The sequence below is a fragment of the Babylonia areolata genome, chromosome 1 (genome assembly GCF_041734735.1).
Source record: "Babylonia areolata isolate BAREFJ2019XMU chromosome 1, ASM4173473v1, whole genome shotgun sequence".
Lineage (NCBI taxonomy): Eukaryota > Metazoa > Mollusca > Gastropoda > Neogastropoda > Buccinidae > Babylonia > Babylonia areolata.
In genome coordinates this window covers 40,248,782-40,271,402 of record NC_134876.1, presented here as the reverse complement: position 1 = coordinate 40,271,402, position 22,621 = coordinate 40,248,782, and the positions used below count along the sequence as shown (strand labels likewise).

General features: G+C 38.6%; 1 protein-coding gene across 2 annotated transcripts; it reads right to left on the bottom strand.

The window, feature by feature from the left end:
* Positions 1-2,389: 2,389 nt before the first annotated feature.
* On the bottom strand, positions 2,390-22,619 carry LOC143282951 (transmembrane protein 220-like). Of its 2 annotated transcripts, none has more exons than XM_076588874.1 (7): positions 22,574-22,619; positions 20,906-21,072; positions 20,215-20,244; positions 8,747-8,807; positions 6,054-6,186; positions 5,413-5,478; positions 2,390-4,267 (listed from the first exon to the last, which is right to left on the bottom strand). In XM_076588874.1, the coding sequence occupies exons 1-7, from the start codon at positions 22,602-22,604 to the stop codon at positions 4,117-4,119; spliced, it is 639 nt and encodes a 212-aa protein (XP_076444989.1). In that variant the 5' UTR covers positions 22,605-22,619; the 3' UTR covers positions 2,390-4,116. The 2 variants fall into 2 exon arrangements, with proteins under 2 accessions (XP_076444989.1, XP_076444998.1); XM_076588883.1 differs by lacking the exon at positions 22,574-22,619 and adding an exon at positions 22,510-22,566.
* Between the last annotated feature and the right edge of the window lie 2 nt (positions 22,620-22,621).

The following is a 22,621-nucleotide window of genomic DNA, read 5'->3' as shown; positions in this document are numbered from 1 at the left end:
ATGTGCACGAACCCGACACACACACAATCACACACACACACACTCACTCACCATCTCCCGAATTACCCTGCACCACCACCACCCCTCACCCGCCCCCCATCCCTCACACTCTCATTCCTAGGCTATGTGTCGCAGCTTCCACGGCACACACACACACACACACACACTCATTCATACAAGCACACACACATACGCCCATACCCCCCTCACACACATACACAAACAAATGCACACCCGCACGTTCCAATATTCCATTGCTCCCACAATACAGACAAGCATGCACACACACACACACACACACACACACACACACACACATACACACACGTGCACAGAGATCTCCTGATATGTGTACACTTACTCACACGCGCACACACACACACCTACAGGCTGCCACTGATCGGCCGCAAGAGGGGTGGGAAAAGATCTCTGGTGCCAGGAACATGGCATCTAGCGTGTTGCTCAGTCTATTGTATTTGAAAAAGCCCAGAGAGAATGTTCCGTTCTGATGAAATTTGCGCAATGTTGTTTTGGAAATGATGTCAATATTTGTTAACATCACAGAGACAGAAGTAGTGAAATTTTATCACAAACTCATTTAAAAGAAAGAAAAAAAAGTAACCATTCGAAAATCATACTGTTTCAAAAAGTTGACTTTCCATTCCTTGGATTCGTCAATTCTTGAAGTCAGTTTTGTTGTTGTTGTTGGTTTTTTGTTTGTTTGTTGTTGTTTTCTGCCCATGGGATTGACTTATCCAGAGACAACTGTACTCACATGCACACACGTACACTACACACACACACACACACACATACACACAAGTCCACACAAACAAACACACAACTTTAACAGTGACCCAGACTTGCCACATGGGGTTCCCATGAAACGTAATGAAACCTGACAAAACGTTTTTTTGTTGTTTGCTTGTTACGAACGTCTCTTTGTGCATGCAAGGGCATCAATTATTAGACATAAAAAGTGTCAGTGTATCAATTCTGTCCACTCACGTGGTGGACAATAGTGAGAAAGGGGGACTTGGAGAGTGGGGATGGACAGACAGCCAGTAACAGTGGGATAAACATTTTTTTTAACTTTAAAAAAAAGGTGAACCTGTGTCAACCATTAAATTTAAATCATTGCATGAGCTCTATAACTGTAACTGTATAATGTCAAATTGTGATCCACTCTCATTTCATTACTGGTTAAGCACACTCATTATATATTTATGATGTGAAGCAGGTTTTGGGCATAATCACTCATTTTTTATGGTGGAGACTACGTTTCAGGCATCATCACTCATTTTACATGATCTGGAGTATATTTATTTATTTTTTTGTTTTTAAGGTATTATCACTCCTTATTCATGATGTGGAGTGGGATATAGGCATTATGACTCATTATTTTCAATGTCACTCATTATTTTTTGTACATAACCAGTTCTCTTGTTCTTCAAACCAACTTGTTTCACAGGACTGACGAGCGAGTTTATAAGTGTATGGATTCAAAATGAACAATGCTAAGCATATGTAATTGAAATGATATATATCCTTTGAGTTACAACTAAAAGCAACAGATTTATATTTTGATCTGGGGCTGTTTGATATTCAGGCTTCCTGTGGGCACTCGCTTTGGCCATGTGAAAGGTAAATACTTGATTTGACAACAGTGATGAATTCAGTTTGTAAGAGAAAAACAAACAAACAAACAAACATACATACAAACAACAACAAACCCAACAAGAACCAGTATCTTACACACATGAACAAAAATCCACACAGAAAGATCCATTCAGCAAATATATCAAAATATATTATTCAAAATGCAGCCGTTAAGCAAAATCAAAGAAAGCTTGAGAACCAAAAATTTTTTTTTTTTTAATTCACATTATTTGGTTTTCCGATTTCTGAGGGGCAAATAAGAAAAAAAAACAGAAAAGAAACAAAACAAGACAATGTCAAAAACAGAAATTTAAACACAATTTGACATCAGTACTGATTTAACAAAAATTTACATCAGAGTTGTCATCAAATCGTCGAATATGTTAAAAACATACAGTTCGATAAAAGCTTTGATTTTACAATGTAAGAACTGTATTTCAGTTACAAAATAAATGTAACAATTGTATTTCAATTCCAAAGTAATCACTCTTTTGAACATTGTACATACAAAATTAAAATCAAAGTCCAATCAGCTGATTTAAAAAAGAAATCTAACATATCCAAGGCTTGTTTGGATGCTTGAAGGATAAAGAAAGCTGTTTTAAGACTAGATCTTTTTCAAACAAAAACAAAACAAAACAAATACTGCAATGTTTCATGAGACAAAGACAAGTTGCCCAAGAGTAACAAAACCTGTTTGTTGTGTAGTGTTTTTCTCTCTCTTTGTCTCATTTATATATATAAGATTTTTCCAAAACTTTGTGCTAAATCAAAGTGTAAACAATGCATACACATTATTAAAATGGTGACAGTTAACAAAACTATGTGTGTGTGTCTGTGTTTAAGCACTAAGCGTGCATTTGTGAGAGGGTGCTGATTGTGTTTGTGTGTGTGTGTGTGTGTGTGTGTGTGTCTCTGTGTGTGTGTGTCTGTGTGTGTGTGTGTGTGTGTGTTGTAGATGCAGACCTGTTTTACCCCAAACTGAGGGTCCCTGAATGTTTCCATGTAAATTTTTGCACCTTCAAGCTGTGGCACTGGATTCATGAGCAAAATATGACAAACACAAGTAAAAATGCACCAGCATTTTTGGGGTAGGATATCTCTTACACATTTCCAGACTGAATAAAAGAGGGAAAAGAGCATCCAATTACCATTTCCAATGATTTTACACACTCAAACGCACACACACACACACACGCACACACCCCTTGGGGAAGATAGGTATGGTATTGCAGTATTCATGGGATTAGCTGCACTTCCTGGTTGTCACTACCATCCGCTGCAAATGTAACAGGGACCCCTCAGCAATCAGGCTTTCATAACAGATGAATATCACTGGCTGGCAATAAAAAAAATATATATAAAAATCCAAAATACATCCCCAAACGAAGTCAGTATTTCTTACAGCTCTTAAAGCATAGATATGTATCAGAGGAATACGGATTTGCAGCAGATGGAAGTCTGTTTATGGTTTATCACAAACAAATTGAAGAAGCTGGATTTTGTGTAGTTCTTTGGTTGAGATATAATGATTAAAATATTCAACAGTAATAATCTTATTACAACTGTAATCTCAATTGTTCTGTTGTTCTTTCCTCAAACATTGTATTGCATTTTATTGAAATTATCAAAGACAATGAGAATGATGCAGTAAACAGCAAATTTCAGAGCTGACAAATGTTGTATTTTATGCAGTTTTGAGTTGACAAATGTTATATATTATGCAGTAATGTATACCCTGAAGTACCATTACTGACAGCAAAATGATGCATTCAATGAGTTACAAATGTCAACATGGTGTGTAAGGCTGCGAGAATAAGTAAGGAGAATATGACATATATAAACATATATAACCCTTTATACTGATACTGAATAATACTTTGCTCATTGATGTATTTGTTCATGTTTTCCATTTGAATTTCTTTTTAAACATGCTGAAACAATGGTACCTTTGCAATGGTAAAGGGGGACAAATCACTGGTTCCAAGCAATCCCAAAAATCAGTGGTTTCACTCCTGCCACAGCTGAATTTCTGTGCAATCTCAAAGCTGGAGCAGACTTACTGGGCTAGTTTTGTGTAGGATTTATCAACAGAAAGAGGTATGTTCCATTTACCAAAGAGCTCTGGATGATGAGGCTGCTTTTCCTCTTGATTTTTCCTATCTTTAACAACTAGATTTAGAAATATATTTTTGCTTTTTGGTCTGGCATTGTTACCTGATGTTCACATCTCTTTGGTATATCTTTTTTGTGCTTTCAGCAAGTTAAGAAGTCTTGTGTTCTTTGGTCTGGTATTGTTACTTGATTTTGGCAATTAAAAAGATTTACAATACCAGAAATCACAAAAGCCCTTTGGCTGATGACTTTCACCAGCTCAGAAAAATGGCAACTTCAGAAGAAAAAAATTCTGCTTCAAAGCGATCACAAGTTACACCAATACACTGCAGCAGATAATGCTTACTTAAACATGCCACTGCAGTGACCAATCTTAGTGTGCCAGTCACTGACAAAGCAGAGAGACCACAAGAAGAGAGGCAGCACCGCCAGTGTTACTGTCATCAGCAGCAGCGCCGTCATCAGGCTGCGGTTGGAAGCAGGTGCACTGGGCCTGGAAAGTAAGATGTTCCTTGAAATACACTAGTACCATTAATAATGAACATGATTACAGGATTTAGATTTTTAAACCTTTTTTTTTAACATACTTTTCGCTACTGTCTTATACACACATGCACACACATGTTCATGCACATGCACACACATATAATGTACACATTATATTCACAAATATGTATGTTTACCTATACATTATATATATCATTATGTTACGTTCACAAAATCAACCATCTGTTTTGCTTCATCTTTAATGTGTGCATACATGGCTCTCTGTCTCTCTCTCTCTCTCACTCTCTCTCAGGGCAATGAAGACATGCAAAATCACCAATAAGCTTCATTCCTGTATCTCCACAACTCGTAAACAAAAAAGTTCCATTTACTTAGTCAGTCAGTCAGTCTCTCTCTCTATCTCTCTCTCACACACACACATAGACATACTGATAGCTTGTAAACACATTTTATATTTATTACAAAAACAAAACAAAAAAACCCAGTCAAGCAGGTTACATCCACATAACAACTTTCTTTTCTGACACTTTCACTGTGAGCTATAATCCAAATTTTAAGTCTGACAATGAGTCAAAAATATAGTATGTTTGTGGGATATAGTCTAAACCTGCTAAGCTCATGACGGCAGTCAATATCAATGACAACGTTGCATGAACTGGAGACCATTCAGTGGCACATTAAGTACTTTGAATACTTCAAAAACCAATAAAATTCAACTAGTGAGTTTGTATATCCTGTATTAGTGAGAGAGAGAGAGAGAGAGAGAGAGGAGAGAGAGAGACAGTGAGAGACATAGAGAAACTAGAACTCAAATGTTTTAATAATAATAATAATTCTTAAAAATCAAAAAAAGAGAGAGGGAAAGAGTGAGAGAGAAAGTGTGTGTTTGTAAGCAAAAGTACATATTAATTTTGTACTTACAAGACAGTGTGTGTGTGTGTGTGTGTGTGTGTGTGCGCGCGCGCATGCATGCGTGTGTGTGTGAGTGTGTCTGAGTGTGTGTGTCTGTGAATGTGTAATGTGCAATTATGTGGATATGTGCACTCACAACACAGAAGATAATAACACAAGAATAGGGACAAAGAGAATAATCAAAAGTTTTGAGAGGAGTCAACTTTGTCACATCATTACCTTCCCACATTGGTGAAACTGCTGATTCCCAGCCATGTCAGAATAATGAACAGTCCACCCATCTCCCTGAATGCATGTCAATAAAAACATATTACAGAAACAAGTACTACACTGTAGTTTTATTTATGTATTTATTTTCAAATTCATTATTTATCAATAAAATGTGTTTTGTTGTCACTGTATAATGGCCAACATCATCAAAGTAGGAGAAAGGTTGGATCAATCTCTCACTCTCTCTGGCTTTCTCTTTCTCCCATGCACACACACACACACACACACACACACACACACACACACACACACACACACACACATTATGCAAAAACACTCAGAGTCACACAATATATCATACACACATGTAACTTATCATCAGTAATGGCAATCAATAGTTTAATGAAAGTGCATCCTAACACACACACACACACAACACACACACACACACAACACACACACACACAAAAAAAACCAACAAAAAACAAGTGACTATGCACATACATTCACTCTCAACTCTTTTTTATTCTTGTACAAGAAGTATTTGTGAACAAAAGGCACAGACATATGTATCTATGTATCAAAAACAATGAAATACAAAGTACAATGCAGGTCTGACAAAATACAACTCGTGCTAAATATGATCTCACCTGCCCTCTTCATGTTCCAAAGGATTTTTCACCTGCCCAGCCAGGGCTTCTGCAAGAAGCGCCCCTTGGTATATGGCATAGGCCAGGCACAGGGTGAAATGGATGATGCACAGCCAGTTCCACACCTTCCTCTCTGGAGGAAAAAAAAAACCAAGAAGAATAAAATACACTGTCAATACTAGACTGGACTAAACAGGTTGACACTGACCACATACAATGTTTTGTACAAATGAAAATAGACATTAATCAGCCTGTTTCTGGATCCTCACATACTGGAAACAGGAATCTTTAGTTTTATAAAATGGTGATGTGAAATCAGTGAATACCAGGACAATGATGGTTCTGCATTGTGTTCTTTTTCACTGCATTTACGCATGACATGGTCATTGAAGTTGAAAACCATTTTGAAGAAATTTCTCCTTTGAAGAAGTCAAATGTCTAAATTGTCTTCTTACTCTCAAGGCCTGACTATGCGCGCTGGGTTACACTGCTGGTCAGGCATCTGCTTGGCAGATGTAGTGTAGCATATATGGATTTGTTCGAACGCAGTGACACCTCCTTGAGCTACTGATACTGATACAGGAAAAAGGTAGGACATGTGTTATGTGTATACTGCAGCATAAGTCTTCACTGTCCCATCTGTCTGCCTGCAATGCATTACTCAAATGCAGATTTACATAAACAAATACATAAACAAGTACATGCTCTGTACATATGCATAAACCACAAAGAAAGGGAACTAGCTTCTTCTGTATTTCTGTATATGTCCACACATATTCTGCAGGAAAAATCATATATTTTCTGCGTTTTTTTCACATCAGTTAGGCATGGAAGCCTGCAGAAGGTGTAAACTCCCCAGGGTTGAACAGGTTAATCGAGGGAAAAAGTTGGGACAGTACCCATGTGTTTATGCACACACAAACAACAGCTCAGGTTCTGGAGCTATATCATTTCCTGGTGTAATCAAAGTAAGAGCACAAACATTTACTTAATCATGAAAAACTAATGAAATAATACTGTGGAAATTCAGTACACTAATAAAGAGAATATCATTTCATATGTCACATTAGTCATTACACGTTACTCTGACAAAAAGAAAATGTTTTATTTCTGGGATTATATTGCTCACATTGACAAAAAGAATATTCTTATTTCATATATGACATTAGACATAACTTTGAGAAAAAAGTATTATTTAATTGCAAGACATTTCTCACACTGACAATGAAAATGTTATCTAACTTTAACCAGCAGAGTGCCTATAAGACGTCAGTTGACATCCTACAAAAAAGGGTGCCAAAATGTCTATAAGAAATCCACTGACGTCCAGCATATGTTCCGATTTTTCCTTCATTGGAGTTTGGTCAATTCACATAAACAGACTCTAAATGGTTAGTTTGATGTTTCTGGATGATAAAAATGCTACTTAAATGAACATACATCGGGTAGAAGACCCCTTTCTACTCAATAATAATGTGTTAATTGACCTCATGATACACGCATGGAAAAGGGGGTTGCATCATGTGCAAAAAAGGCACTGAAAACTGTCCAGTAAAGCAAATAGTCATAGTCAGCAGATTTACACAATTCTGAAAGCTCTGCTTGTGATTATGGACAGCTTTCATGATTGAGAGGGATCTCTCTTGTCTGATGATTGGTTTGAAAACGAAGGTGACTGACAATGACAGTGATGAAACTGACAGCCCATTTGATGGCAGTTCAGTCCGTCTATCCAATCAGAGCGTTTTTAAACAAGTGGCTATGACTGACAGAATAGGTGCAGCGAGCGTTGGAACAAGGGGAGGAGAGGGAGAGGAGTAATGAAAGACGATAGGTCGAATGCCTGCCAAAGTTCATTTAGGGTGCGTGGCTATTGGGGACAAGTGCACTCTAATTTCAATGCAGACTGTAAAAAATCAACGGCCAATGCTCCATGATTTTCACGAAACACAGGGTGGAACTTGCACTGGACGTGAAACATGTGCTTTTTGTTTTTAACACAATTTTTTTTTCTTTTTTTTTTTTTTTTGCTGAATCAGATGGTTGACTTGTTTGAAGAGGTGGCAAGCCGGATGCACAGCAGATACTTTAACCAGCCCACGTGCAACTTGAAAGGAGTGAATGTCATCAAAGAACTTCACCCTCTCACTTGCAAACACTTTTAGCTGTCAAAATGCTTGCCAGCTCAGTTTCTGTGACCATGATTGACCTTTTACATTGACTATACCCACCTTTGTCATTGTTGGGACAGTGATTTACTTAATGTCTGCACAAGCTGTGATTTACTTTTATAAACTTACAGCCTGTTCTAATTTCTTCTACAGGTATAATCTGATAATGAGCATCCTATTTCTAGCTGTATTTTGTTCCCTTTCTTTATGGATGTCATTATGTAAAGGTGGAAATAGACTTTTTTGTTGCACAAAAAAATTATGATCTTGACTTTACATGCCTGAACAGGTATCTACAATCAACCTAATTGAGAAAAAAGCCCAGAAGCAGAATCTACACATCCTTCACAAAAATGTTTAATTCTTACTGTATCGCCCATAGCTTTTGTGCTAGAATTTTTTTGTGATTAATTATCCCCGAATCCTCAGAATTCCTTGGCAAGGGGAGAGTACTTTTTTTTAAACAAAATTCTATGTCACTGAACTGGTTAATAAAAAATATTTTTAAAAACCATTACACACCCATGAAGGAGGGATATGCTGCAACCACCAGACAAAGCACAGAAGGAATCGCATAGACTGGCTGAAAAAGAAACAATCTTTGTATAAAAAGACCAATAAAAAAAAACACAAAAAAACACATTCATATGTGGTCACATCTATGAGTTTATGGTCTTTGAAAGACTTTACCTTTTCAATCCAAGTTTGCAACAACAAAAGAATATGAACACACTGCATTTCCCATCAATGAGTATGTGAAACAAGGATGACACCATTGTTATACATTCTCTGGTGATGACTTATATGCATTTATACTAACTCACATTATTGACAATCAGTTACAGACAGCACCTGGAAAAGAGAGAGAGAGAGAGAGAGAGAGAGAAATAAACCACCGCTGCTCATGTCCACTTTTACACTTAATTCTTTGCAAACAGCAAAGCCTTACAGAATGAACTGACCTTGAGATTATGTGGAATGTCTAAAACTGAACAAAATTAAGAGGAAAAATGGAATATTTCTTGACATTGCCACATAAAAGAAGGTGAAAACAGAAAAACTGGCAACGTCCTGCAAAATCTCTTGCAAATATTCTTACCAACTATCAATTCCAGTTTTTGCATTCTAAATCACTGGGCACAGCATAATATGGGTTATATGACCACACACACACACACACACACACACACACACACACACATGCACGCACACACACACACACACACACAGACACGTGCGTGTGCACGCACGCACACACACACACACACACACACAAAATGAATTGCTGGTTCCCTTTTACACAGTTAGATTGGAGTGTTTCTGTAGTATGTCTTCGACAACAGCATTATTGTATTGATTCTCTTTCAGTTTGTTAACTGATGCTATGATTTAGTATTTTACAGAATGCTGATTGCCTTGTTCTAATCAACTGATGTTGACTTTGTCAGCAAATGCATCAACAATTTCTCTTTTAGTTTTAGAGATAACAAATATACTTATATCTTTTGTCTGTGTCGCGAGATGGATTACATTTATTTAACCTTTCAAGTTCCTGATTCCTTCTGTGTGGGAAGGTAGGTCCCGTCCCAGGAGGGTCGGGGCGCAACAATGGTGGAGATGCAGGGTATTTGATTTTCATTTCGCTCAGGAACTTTGGGGTTTGTGTTGTGCAGAGGTTAAGGTTTTGTTGTTGTTTTTTTTCCCATACATTACGTATATATATATCTCAATTGTTTTCAAATGGTGTTAATTTCAAATCTGATAATTGGATTGTAGACCAAAGTGGTTGTCTTGACTCAAGATTGATTTTCCTTTTGTTTTCTTAGACTTTTTGGGATGTTTACATGGCAATGGCGAGTAAACAGGGTGATGTAGAACCTGGGGATCTGGCTCAAGAGCAGTTAGGTCCCAGAACCCCATTGCAGGAAACACCTCTCAGCAGGTATGGGAAGGGTTCAGCTGGGAGGGGTAGATCAAGAGGCATTAGTCAGGTGGTTGATTCTGTAAGACCTGGTGAGAAAGTGGAGCGAGAGATCAAGACTGATCCCAGCTCACATTTCAGTCCAGCTTCAGCTCCAGCCACTGACATGTCCGCAGTGTTGATTCATTTCCTACAGGCTCAGCAGGATAGAGAAGAAATGAGACTAAAGATGCATGAAGAGAAAGAAGAAATGAGACTGAAAATGCAAGAAGAGAAAGAAGAAATGAGACTGTGGATGCAGGAAGAGAGAGAAGAAAAGTGCTGGAAACTGCTTTTAGACCGAGAGGATGAAAGAAGGAAAGCTGACATAGTACATCAGGAGAGATGGATCGAGGCTGAAGAGGCTCAAAGGAAGCATGAAGATGAGGAACGGCTGAGAAGGGAAAGGAGAATTGAGGGTCTGAAACTGAATCCCTTAGAGGATAGAGATAACGTGGACGACTACCTAAACCAGTTCGAGAGGATAGCTGAGCTACAGGGGTGGGAAAAGGAAACGTGGTCAAGTCACCTGCTGCCTTACCTTACGGGTATTGCAAGATCCCTCTACTTTGCCCTCCGTCCTGAAGAACAGAATAACTATGATAGTCTTCGTGCTGCACTGATGAAAAGGTTTAACCTTACAGCAGAGGGCTATCGTCGGAAGTTTAGAGAGGCTCGTAAAGAAGCAGGCGAAACTTTCGAACAATTTATTGCAAGACTGGACGGTTATTTCCAGAAATGGGCCAGCTTATCCAATAAGGACGTAAACAAGGTTGAGGATTTGAGAGACCTTATCATAGCTGAGCAATTCATGGAGACCCTGTCCACTGATTTAGCCATCAGGGTCAGAGAGCGACAACCAGCCAACGTCCAGGAAGCGGCTCGAGCTGCTAACGTCGTCGTTGAGGCCAAGAAGTCCACCCGGAAGGTTCAGATGTCTGGCATTTCCAGCAGCTCAAGTAAAGGTCAGGGAAATGACAAAGTTAAGGACTCCAAATCAGTGGGTTTAGAATCAGATTCCCTCAGGGTTGCTAGGGAGAAGGGTTTATGCTTCAAATGTAAAAAGCCAGGTCACATGAAAAAAGACTGCAAAATGGCGGCTACGGTGTTAAGCTCGCCACGAAAACAGGTACAAAAGGTTCCTGCACTTTGCAAAAGGTGTAGTACAAAGGTTTTCCACCCTCGTTGTATGGTACGTTTGAACAGGAGGGAGGTGGAAGCACTGAGAGATACCGGAGCCGATTCTCTGATAGTGGATAGTGCGTTGGTTTCTCCTACAATGGTTACTGGTAAAAAGAAGTGCATCACACTGGCATCAACAGGACACCAAGAGCTTTGTGACACTGCCCATGTTATGCTGGAGTCGCCTTTCTTTACCGGCAAAGCCTTAGCTTTGGTAATGGAAAACTCTTTGGTTCCTGTCATCATTGGGAATCAGGTGGAGCTTGAGCCCGGCAGAGAGTGTCGAGTCCCAGTGTACAGTGTTGATCCTGAAGTAGGAGCCGTTGAAACCAGGGCCATGGCACACAAAAAACAAACCCCTGAAAAACCTTTGCCTGCATCGAGGCCACTGATCGGACAGATTGGGCCCGAGCAAGTTTTCCAGATGCAACAAGATGATGACACATTGAAGAGGGTGCGCGAGAATGCAGAGTCTGGGCAACAGTTCAAGGTTAGGAGTTGCACTGTACACTTCGAGAAGAGGAAGAAGCTTCTGTACCGTGCTTACTCTGGACCCACAGGGTCGTACAGCCAGCATGATGGTTCATTAGTATATAAGATGCATGTTCTTCGATTTTGTATCTGTATCTGAGCTGTGTTTTAAATGCATTGAGTTGTGGTGGTTGTTTATTGAATTTGCATTTGTACAGAAAGTTTTTGGCAAGTAAAATAATAAAATCTAAAATGTCATCTGTAGCAAATGTGTGTGAGTTTCCAAATAAAACTAATTCTTCACATAATTGGGCATTGTATACATTATTGCATTTGTTATTAATATCAGTTTGGAAAGCAGTCCAAAATCTCTGCACAATCTCACATCTCAAAAAAAGGTGTTCAATGGTTTCTGGATGTGATCCACAGAAGCTACATTTATCATTATGAGAAATATTCATCTGTTTCAATGATTTGTTTGTTGCAATAATCCTATGAACTAATCTTATTTGAAACCATTTTAAGTTAACATCACTTATTTTGTGTATTTTGTGAAATGTCTGTTTCCAATTAATGTTCAGTTGCAACAAATCGTTCCATTTCTTACAGCATTTAGGGGTCGTATTGTTTTTAACTAGAGTATCATAATAAACTTTTGTTCCTTTTTTCACTGAATATATCATTTGTAATGATTTTCTCATCTGCAAAGCAGTGTTATTATCAATTTTAATGTTTAGGTTTTTTATATAATTTCTAACTGACCTTATGCAACCATTTAAAGTAAGGAAATTTGTTATATTTCCATGCTTTTGACTAAAATCTTCATAGGAATGGAAACTACTGTCCCCGTGCACTAGATGAGAAATATTCCAGACCCCCTTTTCCATCCAATTTCTGTATGATAAAATCTTACTTCCAATTTTAATATTTTGGTTCAGAAAGATTGGTTCTGCTAAAACTTCTTTACTACTTAATAGTGGGACCTTCTGACAAAATTCTTTGTAGGCTTGGAAAACATGAATCCAGAACTTATTCTTATCATTAGGTGTTGGTAGACAGGGTCCATATCTATCAATATCTTTGATAACTGGATTGCTTTCTTTTATTATTATTGTCCATTTATGGTTTGAAAACTTTAATTTATGTATCCAGCTCAGTTTAAGACCTTTAATAAATTGTTTGATGTCAAACATTCCTAATCCTCCTAATATTGTACTTTTAATTACTGTTTTTCTACTTATTCGATCCTGTTTTTTGTTCCAAATGAACTTGAAACATGCCTTCTGCAGCTCATCAATATATTCATCAGGTGGATTTGGTAGAAACATCCATAACTGGGTTATTTTTGATAAAATCAGTGACTTGAGAACAGCTATCCTTCCTGAAGGGGTAATTGGTCTTTTTATCCATATTCTAAATAACATTCTAATTTCAGACATTTTGTCTTGATAGTTTAATTCCTCACATTCTTCTAAATCAACAGTAAACCACACTCCTAAGATTTTAAATTTTGGTGGGTTCCATACCATTTTTAAATGAGGTAGATATCTAATTTGACATTGTTTTCTGCTACCCAGCCATATTGCTTGAGTTTTACCTGCATTCATATATAATCCTGAAAAACTACTAAACGAGTCGGTTGTCCTTATGATCTCCTCAAACGATATTCTATCTCCTTTGGTCATCAGTTGGGTGTCATCTGCAAACTTTGCAATTTTATGATCTGTATTGTTAATATTAATACCTTTAATCAGTTTATTTTCTCTTATCATTATGCCAAGGATTTCAACACATAAAAGAAATAAGTAGGGTGAAATGGGATCACCTTGACGACATCCTCTCTCTACTGGAAACCAAGAAGACGCCGTTCCGTTTACTACTACTGCTGATTTAATATTTTGATAAAAAGTACTTATCCATCTACAGAAGACTGGACCAAATCCAAATGCTTTTAACACTTTCATCATGAAAGTGAAGTCAACAGTATCAAACGCTTTTTCAAAATCTATACAAATCAATAACCCAGGCAACTGCTTTGAATTTAAATAATGAATCATATCATATATTAATCTAATATTGTCACCAATAAATCTGTTAGACATAAATCCTGTTTGGTCATCACTAATTAAAGAGGACAGCACAGACTTAACTCTATTTGCTAAGCAAGAAGATCCAATTTCATAAACAACATTTAATAAAGATATCGGTCTCCAGTTCTTAATAAATTCTCTTGGTTTGTCACCCTTTGGTATACAAATTATTATGCCTTCTTTCTGTGTTTGTGACAGTTCACCTTTCTTCAAACCTTCATTTAGTGACCTGACAATTAAGTATCCAAGATCCTTCCAAAAGAATTTAAAAAATTCGGCAGAAAAGCCGTCAGTACCTGGACTCTTATTGTTCTGCATGCGTTTAAGTGCCTGGGTAGCTTCTTCATCAGTAATTTCACCCTCAAGGTTTTCTATTTCTATATTACTAAGTTTAGGCATTTCCTTAACAATATCTGCTATTTCACATGTTTGAATAAGTCTCTTTTTATATAAATGTTTATAGAAATCGTGGACCTCCTTCAATATTACATTATGTTCATGGATTTCTTCTCCTTTGTCTGTAACTAATTTCTTCATACTCTTATTTACAAAGTGCCTTTTTTCAAGATTACAAAAGTATTTTGATACTTTTTCTCCTTCTGCTATCCATCTGGCCCTTGAACACATGAGTACTCCTTCCATCTTCTTTTTTCTAATATCTACAAGCTTTAACTTATTCTCTTCTATTCTATCATTTTCTTGACATGTTCTGACATTCCTGCTTTCTAAGTTCTGTATTTCTATTTCTAACTGTTGTTCTTCCTCCTCTGTTTTACGTTTTTTCATTGTGGCATATGAGATTGTTTTTGATCTAATCTTTATTAATAGAACATCTAACAATAATTGGTCTGATATTACACACTGTATTTCGGACATTGGAATGTTTCTTAATTCTTCATAATTGTATACTGGAACTGCATATTCTCTAATAACTTGTTTGATTTCTTCTTTAATTTCATTTATATAATCTATATCTTTCAGTAAAGAATTGTTGAATTTCCAAAAAGATTTTCGTTTAATTTTTTCACCAAATGAAAGTTTAAGAACTATCATTGAATGGTCTGTCCTATAGCCATATTGGATGTCTGCTTCATGCACATACTGTATCAAACATTCAGATATAAGGAAGAAGTCCAAACGGCTCTGTTGAAAAGGGGATGGTCTACGCCATGTAAAACATGTACTATCAGGGTTTAAGTCTCGCCAAACATCATACATATCTAAGTTTGTCATAATATCTTCTACTTTGTCTCTAGCTTTAGGGTTATTTATGTGTTTATAATCAGAATAATCTTTATGTGGGTCAAGAACTAGATTCCAGTCACCTCCAATAATCAGGTTTGGGTATCCAAACTGTGTAATATTTTTTTCCAGTTCATCATAAAATTCTGGGGAATCTTTGTTTGGGCCATAAATGTTTACAATTAAGAAATCCTTTTCTACTGTTGTAAAGGAAATAATTATACAGTTTCCATTAGGATCCTTGTACACCTTTTTAATTTTAAATTCAAAATTGTTATTGAACATAACAGCAACACCTCTGGATTGTGAATTATGAGATGCAAAGTGACAAGTGTAACCCCATTCAGATCTAACATACGATTCAATATTTTGGTCGAAATGTGTATCTTGAAGGAGATAAATGGAGTGTTTCTTTTGTCTAAGAAAGTGAAAAACATCTCTCTTCTTTTTAACGTTACCCAGTCCTTGACAGTTCATGGAAACAATGCTTATATTTTCCATTTTATTTTACCATTATTGTGGCTATTATATCAAGTAATTAATGGCTTATACTATATTTTCTAGTGGAGTCTAAAGGGCATCCACTCATTCTATTTGCATGGTACATAGTACAACTGAGCAAAGGCTTTCAAATAAAGAAAAATACACTGCTTTATAAGTACCCATCACTGAGTGACAATCATTTATATCATCCATGACGGGACAAATTAAAATAAAAACAAAGTACATCAAAAGAAAAGCACACATTTAGACAAACAGGTAAGTCTTGGTCAAGTGAGTGGGCTCTTGCGGCGAGGCGACGTGCATCACTGGAAAAAAACAAAAAAAAACAAAAAAAAACCCCAACAACCTGTGTTTGTGTCCTGTTTGTGTTAACATAACGTGTGCGCAGTTGGGAGCATGTTACACGCACATGCTCATGATGCATGCATGTGGGGGGGAGCCTATTTTTGTGTCATGTTTGTATTAACATAGCGTGTGCATAAGTGGGAGTATGTCGCACGCACGTGCTCATGATGCATGCATGTGGGAAAAACAACAAAAAAACTAAACAAAAAAAAAAACACCCTACAAAATGACCATATGCATGGCAATATTATCTGCACAATCCATTGAAGTCATACCCTGCACAATCGCCACAACATACACCCCCACGCATATACGTCCATTGGGAAAGTTTAAACTTCACACACTGACGCACCGCGGAATATACGGCACAGTTCTCTCCAGCACAAGGAGTCGGCAATTTTTTGTCCACCACGAGAGAGTAGGGAACATAGGGTCGGGGTGCGCGGGAGGAGTAATGGCAAGGAGGGGAAGGGGGAAACGACAGTCAACGATGGAGGGTACGGTAGTAGCGGGACACACCAAGGCTACAATAAGCAACAGCGAGCACAGCAGTACACAGAGCTGGAGAAACCACATGCGAGCACGCACACAAATCTTATGAGGAGAGGTGGGCTGTAAATTTAACCTCTCTCTGTTGTGTGCGGAAATAATGTATTAATACATGTTTAGAATGAAAAAAGTGTATGTAATGAATAAACGTTGTAGTGTACAGTGTTGATCCTGAAGTAGGAGCCGTTGAAACCAGGGCCATGGCACACAAAAAACAAACCCCTGAAAAACCTTTGCCTGCATCGAGGCCACTGATCGGACAGATTGGGCCCGAGCAAGTTTTCCAGATGCAACAAGATGATGACACACTGAAGAGGGTGCACGAGAATGCAGAGTCTGGGCAACAGTTCAAGGTTAGGAGCTGCACTGTACACTTCGAGAAGAGGAAGAAGCTTCTGTACCGTGTTTACTCTGGACCCACAGGGTCGTACAGCCAGCTGGTTGTTCCCAAGTTCCTGCGAGATGAAGTCATGCACCTTGCCCACGATTCCGCTATGGCCAAAGAACAACTTCTCGAGGACTCATAAAGAAGGCCCCCCTGGAAAAGATGCCTCTACTGGATGAACCCTTTCGACGCGTGGCTGTGGATTTGGTGGGCCCTATCACACCAGCTTCAGAAAGAGGTTATCGGTACATCCTGGTAATGGTAGACTATGCAACGAGATACCCAGAAGCAGTTCCACTGAAAAGTATCGAGACGGAGACAGTCGCAGAAGCACTGTTTGACATGTGGTCAAGACTTGGGATACCTGCAGAAGTATTGTCAGACCAAGGCACACAATTCGTCAGCAACGTCATGAAAGAGGTCCAACGCCTCTTGTCTGTCCAGGGCATTTCAACTACTCCTTACCATGCCCAGTGTAACGGGTTGGTCGAAAGATTTAACGCCACCCTCAAAAGCATGTTGAAAAGGCTATGCCTCGAGAAACCGAAGACATGGGATCGTTACCTCCCTGCCATTTTGTTTGCATACAGAGAGGTGCCTCAAGAATCTACGGGATTTGCTCCCTTTGAACTTCTTTATGGGAGAACAGTACGGGGCCCCATGCACGTCTTACGACAACTGTGGACCAAGGAAGTGGAAGACGAAGAAGAAAAGACTGCATCGCAATATGTGGTGGACCTCCAAAACAAGATTGAAGAGACATGTGAGATTGCTAGGCAGAGTCTGGCAGAGGCAGCCCAAGTACACAAAAAGGCATTCGACAAGAAGGCCGTACAGAGAAGTCTGAAAATTGGTGACAAAGTTCTTCTGTTACTCCCAGAGAAAAAGAACAAACTCCAAATGTCTTGGAAGGATCCGTATCTGGTCATTGGGAAGAAAGGCCTGAATGACTATATTGTCAAGGTAAAGGAGAGAGAGAAGTTATTCCACATCAATCTTCTCAAGAAATACACTGACAGGACCGAGGAAAACAGGAAAGCAGCCACTGTCGTGGTGGAAGAAGAGCCTGAAGAAGTTGGATACATGTCTTCAGAGATCCCATTGCTTCCATTACAAGCTGAGGAGGGACCAGAGGACGTCAACCTGGATCCACAAAACGCGGACATGCACCAAGAGCTTCGGGAGGTCTGCAGTGAGTTTAGTGATGTGCTGACAGACGTTCCCTTGCTGACTACTCTGGATGAGTGTGAGGTTGTGATGTCGACGGATAAACCAATCAGGACTCCACAGTACCCTCTACCTCATGCCACAAGAGACATAATCAAAGAAGAAGTGGACAATATGCCGAAACTGAATGTAATTGAAAGGGCCGCCTCCCCATATTCGTCACCCATAGTACTGGTTAAGAAAAAAGACAAGAAAATCAGGTTTTGTGTCGATTTCAGGAAGATCAACAAGAGCGTTGTCTTTGATGCAGAGCCGATGCCTGATGTGGACTTTCTTTTTGCGATGATTGGCAAAGCCAAGTACCTCAGCAAACTAGATCTGTCAAAGGGGTATTGGCAAGTACCAATAAAGAAAGAAGATCGCCCAAAGACTGCATTCACTACTCCTGATGGACAGTTTCAATGGCGAGTAATGCCGTTTGGGTTGAAAACGGCTGGCGCTGTGTTCAGCCGGATGATGAGGAAACTTCTGTCACCATTGGGAAGACCTGACATCCAAAACTTCATGGATGATGTACTTGTCGCATCTGAAAGCAAGGCACAGCATCTGGACGCTCTTCGATGCTTGTTTCGCAGACTTCGTGAGGTCCAACTTTCTGCACGACCCTCGAAGTGTTATCTCGGGTTCAAGGAGTTGCAGTTTCTGGGACATGGGGTTGGAAATGGAAAGATGTGGCCGGTCACAGAAAAAATTGAGAAAATTCGTGACGCAGCCCGGCCAACCACAAAGAAAGAACTGAGGGCATTTCTTGGGTTGGCAGGTTTCTATCGCCGTTACATTCCAAACTTCTCCTTGATTGCTTTGCCCTTGACTGATCTGACAAAGGGGAAAAAGCCTAACAAACTGGAGTGGAACGATGATTGTGAAGGTGCTTTCCAAACCCTTAAGTCCAGACTATGCAGTGGTCCGATCATCTGCCTACCAATGATGGATCTACCTTACGTGTTGAGAACTGATGCATCAGACAATGGCCTTGGAGCAGTTCTTCTGCAGGACCAGGGACAAGGACTCCAGCCTCTCGCCTATGCCAGCAGGAAACTCCAAGGAGCTGAACTGAATTATTCAGTCATTGAAAAGGAATGTCTGGGCATAATCTGGGGCATTGAGAAATTCGACCAATACCTCTATGGGGCGTCATTTATACTGGAAACTGACCATCAGCCCTTGCAACACCTAGAGCATGCCAAGACAGCAAGTGGTAGGCTGACACGATGGGCTCTCAGACTACAGAAGTACTCTTTCCGTGTGAGAGTGATACTGGGCAGAGACAATGTTGGTGCTGATTACTTGAGCAGAGCAACTTAGGTTCTGTGTGATTTTTGTGCCTGGTTAAAAATCATCTCGCTCTTTCCTGTTATAACAAAACGTGTAGTTTTGTCTTAGTGGGGGGATGTGTCGCGAGATGGATTACATTTATTTAACCTTTCAAGTTCCTGATTCCTTCTGTGTGAGAAGGTAGGTCCCGTCCCAGGAGGGTCGAGGCACAACAGTCTTGTATTTCTGTCTCTTCAGCCAGTTGAAAACACACACACACACACACACACAAACCCACACACACACTAAAAAAAAAAAAAAAAAAAGCAAAAAAAAAAAGCAACTGAAAACACTCTAAGCTGGAGATGACATCTCAATGTGGATCACTGCAAAAGAGTCTTCAGATTAACTAGCATATAAGTGACACAGCAATAATGTTCAGTGACAGAATAAGTGCAGGACTTGGGATCTATGCAGGTCCATAATTACCAAGTCTTTCCTTATAAAAGTACCAGTACTGTTGGGGCAGTTGGCTCCCAATCATAAGCTATTGTGTGGACAAAAATAATCAAATGCCTCTTTTATTTTCATTATGTCTTCAATATACCAAGGACAAACATACAGGCTGCAATCATTTGCTAATACTACAGTCCTCCCAATCTACAAATAAATGTTTCTCACTTTTTAACTGACATCTAAAAATAAATAGAGTGTGTGTGTATATATACAGAGAGAGAGAATGGACAGTGTCCTTATTTGAAACAAACTGTAAGAAACTTACAACCCACAGATACCAGTCGTCATCATTGATCTGCAACAGAGAAAAAAACAATATGAAAATACTGACTAAGATATATAAAAAGAGAAAAAAAAAGTAATGTTACATAAGATTTTATATTCCAAATCAAAAAATGAGATCACTGAAGAATCTGCACGCAGAGTGAGTATATTCCTTCCTTTTTTTTGCAGCTTGAACCAGTGATATTTTAATGATCCATTGAAACTTACTGAAAACTTCAAATGCAGGAACAGCATGAGAAGGTTTCAAAATGAATATATATATATATATATATATATATACATATATATATATATATATATATATGTGTGTGTGTGTGTGTGTGTGTATGTGTGTGTTCTAAGTCACCTTGATTTGACTATACTGAGCATAAATCTTAAGAGACTATGCAAACCATGCAATTGCTGGATTGTAGGGTAAGGTAGGGAGAGACTTGAGTGTAACTGATGATAGTAAATGGCTTCTGCCGACAAAACTTATCATCATCCAGATAGTTTTCCCTGGTGTGCAGTTTCAGTTTGTTCTTTATGTCACTGGCCTTAGAGAAATGGAAATGGATCTTTTATCCCTCATAAGGCTATACCTTTTTGACTGAAGCTTGCTTAATTACTAGGAGAAAAAAGAAAGAGCTAAATCATAAACATGTGCTTCAGTGTAACACTATTCAACTCACATTGACTACTGTGGCAAGCAGAAAGAAGGTGGCCATGCACAGATTGATGCCTCTCCACACCAACACCCCTGGTCCTGCAGTACCTGCTGCTTGGTGATCCGACATGTCTTTTTCAAGCATTTTCTGCATACTTATTACTGGCTTTGGTGCCAAAGTTGCTTGATTACCTGAAAAAGTAAATCTCACATTGTAGTACCCTATCAAAATTATCTATAAATACACGCATATTTCAAGCCAGTACAATATGGACCAGCTCAGGTTATTCCAGGCTAATATCTTTCTACATAAAGTAAGATTTGGATATGTCATATTTTCTTTTGATACATAACTTCTCTCACTATAAACATACAAGCAGACTGGGAAACCTTTCTGCATTTACTAGGGAAAATCTCTGAGAAGAAGAACAGTACAATTTCAAACGAGCACTGATCATATTATGTTAATGACAAACTTGACCCCTTCACACACACATGTACGCAAAATATACAGATCAAACAAACATTAAACAGGAACAACTTTGGCAGGTGTGATAAAGACTCCTTTTCTCTCACTGGAAACAGTAAATGCAGTTCCACTAAACATATAATGGGAAATCTAAAAATTCTAATAAGAAACAATGTTTACATGTGTCTCTCTATGATAACCTAAATCAAATGGCTCATATGACTAAATAATTAATAATTACTTTTGGATAACTTGTTTCATAGCTTTCAAATGTTCCAGCACACTGCTTTATGCAAAAGCAGCAGAAGAATACTAGAAAACATGTACTCTCTGATTCTGAACTAACTCTGTTGTATAATGTTTGTTCACAGCCAAAGCATTTCCAACTTCTAAATAAATTTTCCACTTGTCTTCTTCTCCACATACAGCATCCAACTGCAAATTTTGTTTAAGTTCTGTTGCACTTTGCATGACATAATTTACTAAATTAAAAGCAAACATTGGGTAAGGTCGGGGTGGATGGAATGCAAAAGTTAGATATACCGCAAAATGGATAATCACATTATAAAGTACAGGTCTGCTGCTTAAAATCTATACTTGAGACTGAGTGAACAAATGGTTAGACAAGATTGACTCCTGGGTTGGATTGCAGTGGGGTCAACGGCAAGCTACTAACTTAATCTACCCTCTCTGAGGTGACTGAACTTATCATTACTTTGTGCAAGGTCGGGCCCACTGAGGATTGAGGTAGACATATGCTCGATAGAAAGGCAGGATTATGGCTTCCAAGTAAATTTCTCCATATGAAGCTAGCCATAGTATAAGTTATATATATATATATATATAAGAAGTCCTAATGATCAGGCAAATGGTTGTGGCTAATAAAGCCTAAAAGGCGTGACACATGATATAATATGATATGATATGATAGGTAAAGATTTGTGGGAATCAGCCACATTTTTGTTTTCATGACAGTCCCACCCCCAAGAGGTGCGTAGTATCATTTTGCTGGTCGCCAAGATGCGGCAGGGTTTCTAACATATGGCTGAATAACCATCGCTGCTACTTTAAAAGGAAATAGCAAATCACAGATGAACAGTTGAAACATAAATAAAATATATACATATATTTGACAGTTAGACATAACTTGATCTGCGTACTTCATCATTCTACTTTCCTATTTACATGACGTCTGCATAAGCGGAAGTTTACAAAATTACCCACGTGGTTCCAAACCATTTGTGCATTTCCTCATCGGATGGCTAGTGGATC